Source organism: Opisthorchis viverrini, assembly GCF_000715545.1.
Source record: "Opisthorchis viverrini unplaced genomic scaffold opera_v5_57, whole genome shotgun sequence".
Lineage (NCBI taxonomy): Eukaryota > Metazoa > Platyhelminthes > Trematoda > Opisthorchiida > Opisthorchiidae > Opisthorchis > Opisthorchis viverrini.
In genome coordinates, this window is record NW_008751714.1 from 707,976 (window position 1) to 715,805 (window position 7,830).

The window sequence follows — 7,830 nt, forward strand, 5'->3', positions numbered from 1 at the left end:
TATTATTATTATTATTATTATTATTATTATTATTATTATTATTATTATTATTATTATTATTATTATTATTATTATTATTATTATTATTATTATTATTATTATTATTATTATTATTATTATTATTATTATTATTATTATTATTATTATTATTATTATTATTATTATTATTATTATTATTATTATTATTATTATTTGATAGGGTCCCACACGTCCCGCTGCTCCACAAACCCGAGTCTTCCGGAAATCAGGGGAAAATTCTTCGCTGGATCAAGGCGGTCATATCAGACAAATCATTCCTAGTGAGAATAGACTCGATCTACTCTTCTCCAGTGCCGGTCCCCACTGAAGTTCCTTAAGGCTCCGTCTAGGGACCACTTCTGCTTCTGATCGACATCGATGACCTCCCAGACGTTCTTGCAGGTCCGTGTCTACTTTTTGGGGACGACTTGAAATCCCGGAGTTCCAATGCCATTGCCCTCCAAATGGACGTAGACTGACACCTTCCTTTGAGTGATGAAAAGTTCGTCCATATGTAGTTTGGAGGGGATTCAGCGAATGCCTTTGTTATGCATGGTGAAAAGGGACCAGAAAACATCATGGGGATAGACGCCAAAAAGGATTTGGGCATCCGGGTCTCCTCAAACTTGTCCTTTTCACTGCACCATGAGAAATCGGCCAAAAGGCATTCGCTATTTTACGGATGATCCGACGCACCTTCTCCCGTATTACTCGCATGGACTTCCAAATACTCTGTGCGGCCTACGTGAGACCGCTCCTGGAGTACGCCAACTAGGTTATCTACTCAGGAAGCAAGAAAAACGTTACCCACATTGAGCGTGTCCAGCAGGCTGCTACGAGAATGGTTGCCGACCTCAAATCCGTGGACTGCGAAACGCGTCCAGCGATGCTTGATCTCTTTCCCCTGAAGTACCGTCGCCTCCGAGGGGGCCTAATTCTTACTTATGTCCTGTTTGAACAAAGCTTGGCAAACAGGTTTTTAACGGTTGACCCAGCAAACAGACGGCGGGGACATAGTAAGAAGATTTTCAAGCCGAGAGCGCGCAAATTCATTGGACAAGATATTTTTTCTCATTTCGAGTAGTAGGTGCGTGGAATGACCTTCCTCCGACTGTTATCCATGCTCCTTCTAGAACCCAGTTTAAAGCACTATTGGACACTTATTTATGCGAATCCTCGCGCTGACGAGCATACTGCCCCACGCTGAGAACATAAAGAGCAGTGCCATGCCATTTTTTCACTTGTACCCTTCAGGTGGACGACAGCCACCGACCGACAAGAACAAAACCGACCCGGGAACCTTGGGCAATAGCCTCGATCCTGTGTATCAATCCGTGAATCCGTGAATCAAAACACACCAAATCACCCGGAGTAACGGATAAGCTTTCGCGGCGACAGTAAAAAGCAGGAAATCGGCGTCGTCCTTGCTGCGTCCAGCCACGTCAGAGTGCAGAGAAAATGGGAGCGAAATGCCTTTTAGTGTCAGCAACAAGCACATCCCGCTTGACTGGTAATGGTTGAATCAACAGAAAATATGAATTGTTTGAATCAGAGTCGTATGATGGAATTCTTGACAAGCAATCGACATGAGGAATCATTTTTGCAGTACCATGAACTATTGTGTAGGTGTAAGAACTCAGTGCAATAATCCACCGTTGCACCATAACGGCAGATGACTTCGCTAGAGACTTTGTCGGATGATACAAGAACTTCAAAGCCTCGTGATCAGTAGCAATGTCAAAGTTCGACCACAAAAGATATTTATGAAGCGGTTTGACAGCCCAATATATAGCAAGTGCTTCTCGTTGAGTCTGAGAATAATCGAACATCACACCCCCTTGACCAGTACCATGTGCGGGCTACGGTGAAAGCGGAGGCTTGACCTGATTGGCCAGAACATCCATTAATCAGGGAGGAACATTATGGGTCGGCGCCCCCGTACCCTTAGTCCCACGGACATTGGCGCCGCCTTCCTGGGTCGTTCTGCGACAACCATATAGATACGGTTGTTATGAGCTCCCTTTGTCTCCATGAGGGATTTTCTCAAGCGTCCGCACTTTTTAATACGCCAAAGTAGGCTGGTCGAGGAGCCAGGGGCCGACATACAAGTTGCACCATCGTTTGCAAATCAAAACGGATTCTAACGTCGAAATACTTCTTGCCCGAAAAGGGATTCAGCAGCTTCCTCTCGTAGACTTGTTGCATATTATAAACCTAGGGCTTCTCAGCGGTCAGGTAAATATTTACATATCGCGTGTCTATGAAAACCGCTACGAGACGCAGAAACGAGATCCTAATCCACATAGTTGTTCCAGAGCGACCGGCAGTCAGTAATTGACTCCCCCACCTATAGCTTCTGGTGATGTGGTCTATCAGTATTGAAGGTTGAATTGCATGTGGAGGATACCATGTGGCCACGCGGCTCCGGTGGTTCCAGATGTTAGTGCTGCACGGAGTCTGGTCTGCATATAATCGCAGCAGGTTTTCATCGGCGTCCCTATTTCTCGATTCCCATTCTAGACCCCGTGAACTCTCAGGCGTATTCAGAGGCTGTATATACTAGATCAAGACTTTGCACTTTGTGAACGCAAAGAGCACTCCGATCAGTTGATGACCTTTCAAGTGCTGCTTGCGCTGGCTGCTTTTTATCAAAAAATTGTAAACAGTGTCGTGTGTACATTCCAGGTCTTGTTAGGATGAATACGAATACCGGTGACTTAGGGATATTCTTGTGTTCGCCTCATTTTCATCCTGAGATTCTCAGTTTCCAATGGAGAGCCTCAGTTAATGAAGGCTTTCGAAAACGAACACAGATGCCGAAGACTGGTGAGGGTTGATTACAAAAAGTTGGAAGCAGCTATGCATCCCAGCTTTTAGAGTTCTGTCCAAACCGTCGAGATCAGACCTTACTGCTGTCACAAATCTAGCACCGCAACTCGTCACCATGATGACGTTAGCCATACATACCGGCTCCTTCGTCGTGCCTAAGGTCATACTACACTCTTGAGGGTCAGCCGACAATCATTGACGGCACATCAAGATTGAATCGAAGGGTTTCGGTCTTAAGTTAGCATACGGTGTCCGTGGATGGAATCATGACTGGATCCCAGTCTATACATGTCCTCTGACTGGTCCTCGTGGATAGCCACAGTAGGTCACTTTCCCTAAAGCAAAGCTTGTTGACAATATACTTCGGTGGTTGTTATTCAAGTGCCCTCATCTCCCCACTCTAGCTTCAGGTGTGCTCTGCGCCATCAGGCTAACATGACGATTGTGGACAAACGAGCCGCTGGATGTACCACATTCTAGGTTAGCCAGCATGCCTACTGAGATTTCAGCCTTCTGGAAAAAGACTGATCGATATATGAGCCTCTTAAAAATGGCTTCAGACACCGATTTTCGGTAAGGTGCAGTCTACAGCCCTGCTGTTGGGTGCTTGTATGACGCACGTATGAACTTTGCTGGCAAAACCCTGAACAATACATTCGTCTGGCAATTAATCCGCCACATGCGATGACACTGACTCTGGGTAGCTTTGGTTTCAGGCCACAAATGAATATTAAATTTTGATACGAAGCTATCTTTCCTATTCAAATGTCAGGTTGATAGGTTCGCGGATTACACCGAAATTGTTTACTATCCGCCCGTTCCCTCAGCGTTCAAACGTCTACCAAGGATAGATCGTGACGCTTGACAGATAGGAGACAAATCAGCCAAGCAATAGTTTTTTGTAGAAACTGTAATCGCACCTCTTTGGTCCATGTAAGTTTTAGGAGAGTTGTCTCTCAACGCTAATTTTTTCAGTGGATTCACGATGTTTTTATAAAACCTATCATGAAGAATTCGATCATCAAAGTTCGCTGCTGACAAACGTTGGAGAACCAAGTTTATCATAAAAAATAATAGATAATCGTTCAGCTGTAGAACCCTTTCGGTGCCATGCCACCCGAAGGAAGCACGGGGGCTGGGATACTACCAGGTCGCCCAAGCCTAGACAGGGGAAGTCGAGAGGCAGCTGTGGGGTTCGAACCACGGACCCTTCGGTCAGTAAATTCGCGCTCTAACCACTGGTGGCCCTTCTATCCACAACACTAATGATGTCATCTCAAATGGTAATTAGACGTTGGCACTAAGGTCTCCAGCTCAAAGAACAACTTCATGACCACCTTTGCTACCTGATCTACTAATATTCTGTTCAGTGGGCACTGAATATATGAGACCTGGAACGATCTGTCGGAGGACATCTTTAGTTTATGGGCTTACTCAATTCAACAGCGAGCAGGAAAACACTTCCTTTCGCAGCAGCATTACGTCTGACTCCTCTGTTTTCGCCTTAGACATGTTCCTGCCAACGGCGTGCGACCTTTGGTTTAGCTGCTCATAACCAATTCCTCTGTGGAAACCAAACAAACACTGACTCACCTCTCTCTTGCCCAACCCTAGACAGGGGAAGTCGAAAGGCAGAGGTCGGGTTCGACCTACCGGTCAGTAAGTTCGCACTCTGGCCACTTGAGCCATCTCGCCGGATGGCACGGATCAATGGATGACTTCCGGTCGTTTTGGAACTCATTTGTGGATTCCGACCACGTGCTCGTCCGGAGTCACTTCTCCTTACGTTTTCTTGGGACGCTTAGGGTGCTGACAAATCACGACAACTGGGAGACTGGCGAATCTTGACGTTAGACGAATTTGCCAGAATCGACTCCTTCAGTCTTCCAAATGCTTTACCATCAGATGTGAATTCACACTGATACGAGATTGCCACCTCTTCGTAAAGTGCTGGAAATTTGCCTGTCGTCGTTCAGCTGTAAAACCCTTTAGGTGCCTAGCTGCCATGCCACCTGGTCAGCTAATTCGCCCTCTAACCACTGCGCGATCTCTGCTTAAATCTCGGAGAAGTATATCAGCCGGTCTCGAACATAGCTTAGCGTGACGAAGTATCAGACGTCAAGTGAAATTGAGCGTGCGCGCCGACGGTTAAGTGTGATGGGCACATCACCATAACCAAAGACAGCAACATCCGTGTTGGCACTGATGCTTCACTGCCGTGAAGCAGTGGTGAACACAGAAAGCCAAGGAAATGGAAGAGGCCCAAAAAGCCGGCAATCCCCGGAGATTATTTTAGTTGATCTGTTCGGCCGGTCTCCAGAAATCACAAACCATCGAAGATGGGAAAGGAAAAACCATTTTAAATAAAGTGGAACGCATCGACCGGTCGGCCGATTACTTCAAACAACTGTCGTGGCCACAGCTGCCACTCATCTGGAGCCAGTAGTTGACGTACAACCCTGAACGGTGAACGTGTAACCACCTACGGTCTCGGAGGTTTATTGCTGGATGTATTCTCTCAAGTGCCTCAGCTTCTGGCCCGAGTGACCTACACGCGTTGTTCAAAGATGGGGATGAAGTCCTCAGTAAGCGCTTGTCTGATCTGTTTGCTTGCATTTGTGAAAAGGTGTCTCCCAGACAGCCGGAGGGAGTCGGTGGTAGTGCTCATTTTCAAAAAAGGGGTTCCTGGTGAGTGTGGTAACCAAAGGGGGATCAGCTTGACTGTTGGCGTCACCTCTGCTTCATCGACTTACGGTGGATCGTGAGACACTGGCTCAAGAGCAGTCAGCGGGATTCCGCCCTGGTAGGAGTTACTTTGACCAAGTTTTCACACCCCATTAGGTTTTAGTACGTGTACTTATAAGCGACCCACAATCCTAGCATTCTTGGATTTTTAAGGCGCATTCGACTCGGCTGACAAGTCTGTTCTTCTTGCTTGCCCCTGGAGTTTATGAACATAACAAACCTTTAGTGTTCTCGGACTTCCGTACGCGTAAGAGTATACGGTGAGCTCTGCAAAAGCTTTCGTACAGCAGTGTGAGTTAGAGACGCCTACTTTCTCCATTCCTATTTACCTTCATGATCGATTAAATCATGAGACAAATGCTGGAAGGTCTCCAAAACCCCGGTCTTCAAATAGCGTGTGACGAAAACCTTGTCGATCTGGAATATCCAAAGGATATCATCCTCGTCTACGAAGAGGAAGAGAAGAGGCACGTGTTTTTGAATGAACTGGCCAAAGTAATCCCGTTCTTTGGTATGCACTCTGCACCCACAAAGTTTAAGGTCATGCTCGTGGATATGCAGTCACTGAACATATCACTTACAATCTAGAGAGAGTCGCTGGAAGTTGAGCGTTTTACCCGTCTTGGGATTTTTATTAGTTCTGATCGTAGTGTGACGGATGAGGTCAATGCACGAATCTACAAGTCCCCGGGTCGCGTTTGCTAATTTGAGACACCTATGGCGTCAAAGTGGTCTATCTCTGCATCTCAATGGAAGTGTGTATCGAGCTACAGTGCGGGATGTTTCGCTGTATGACTGTCAGACTTGGCCTGTTCCGACGGCGGAACTGAGGCGTCTTCAGGTGTTCGACAATCTCCCAGAACAAACAATAGCTCGTGAGGGTTAGTGTCGGCGTATCCGTAACGCGGCAGTTAGAAAGCGTGTTTTCGGTTGTGCGACGGGTACCTCCATTGAAGTATGTGTTCAGCACCAGAAGCTGCGTTGGTTGGCACATGTGTTGCGTGTGCTTAACCATCATCATCATCATCATCATCATCGACAGCATGACATCAGTGTTCAACACCGATGTTTCACTGCCGTACAACCATGACTTATTTGAAAACCTTATTGTAAAGAAAAGAATAAAGGTGGATGGGGGAGGGACTTAGTGCTAGCTTAACACAATCGCCTACTTTCTCCATTCCTATTTACCTTCATGATCGATTAAATCATGAGACAAATGCTGGAAGGTCTCCAAAACCCCGGTCTTCAAATAGCGTGTGACGAAAACCTTGTCGATCTGGAATATCCAAAGGATATCATCCTCGTCTACGAAGAGGAAGAGAAGAGGCACGTGTTTTTGAATGAACTGGCCAAAGTAATCCCGTTCTTTGGTATGCACTCTGCACCCACAAAGTTTAAGGTCATGCTCGTGGATATGCAGTCACTGAACATATCACTTACAATCTAGAGAGAGTCGCTGGAAGTTGAGCGTTTTACCCGTCTTGGGATTTTTATTAGTTCTGATCGTAGTGTGACGGATGAGGTCAATGCACGAATCTACAAGTCCCCGGGTCGCGTTTGCTAATTTGAGACACCTATGGCGTCAAAGTGGTCTATCTCTGCATCTCAATGGAAGTGTGTATCGAGCTACAGTGCGGGATGTTTCGCTGTATGACTGTCAGACTTGGCCTGTTCCGACGGCGGAACTGAGGCGTCTTCAGGTGTTCGACAATCGTTGTCCCAGAACAATAGCTCGTGAGGGTTAGTGTCGGCGTATCCGTAACGCGGCAGTTAGAAAGCGTGTTTTCGGTTGTGCGACGGGTACCTCCATTGAAGTATGTGTTCAGCACCAGAAGCTGCGTTGGTTGGCACATGTGTTGCGTGTGCTTAACCATCATCATCATCATCATCATCATCGACAGCATGACATCAGTGTTCAACACCGATGTTTCACTGCCGTACAACCATGACTTATTTGAAAACCTTATTGTAAAGAAAAGAATAAAGGTGGATGGGGGAGGGACTTAGTGCTAGCTTAACACAATCATTCCGAGGTGCCTACACGTCCAGACATTCACTCAGGCATTCTGGACAGAAACTGACAACAAGAACGCCACTGACATCGGTTGGCAGCCATATATTGTAGTGTCTCCAACCAGACACAGTGAGGATCACACGGTCCCCATCCTGGAAGGCGAGTAGCACCGACAGCACCCAAGCGTTTCGTGATCTCCTTCATACTCCTCTGCCAAGTCA

The 7,830-nt window shown here is 46.5% G+C and overlaps 2 protein-coding genes across 2 annotated transcripts in view; one reads left to right on the top strand and one right to left on the bottom strand.

The window, feature by feature from the left end:
- Nucleotides 1-7,187: 7,187 nt before the first annotated feature.
- T265_03841 (hypothetical protein) overlaps nt 7,188-7,830 on the bottom strand; it is a gene marked incomplete at both ends in the record, with an annotated part of 7,809 nt that continues 7,166 nt past the window's right edge. The window contains 2 exons of the mRNA XM_009168422.1: nt 7,188-7,557; nt 7,637-7,761. Coding sequence (XP_009166686.1) covers nt 7,188-7,557; nt 7,637-7,761 — 495 coding nt within the window. The remainder of the gene's footprint in view (nt 7,558-7,636; nt 7,762-7,830) is intronic.
- T265_03843 (hypothetical protein) overlaps nt 7,586-7,830 on the top strand; it is a gene marked incomplete at both ends in the record, with an annotated part of 32,741 nt that continues 32,496 nt past the window's right edge. The window contains one exon of the mRNA XM_009168424.1: nt 7,586-7,699. Within this exon, the coding sequence (XP_009166688.1) occupies nt 7,586-7,699 (114 nt within the window). The remainder of the gene's footprint in view (nt 7,700-7,830) is intronic.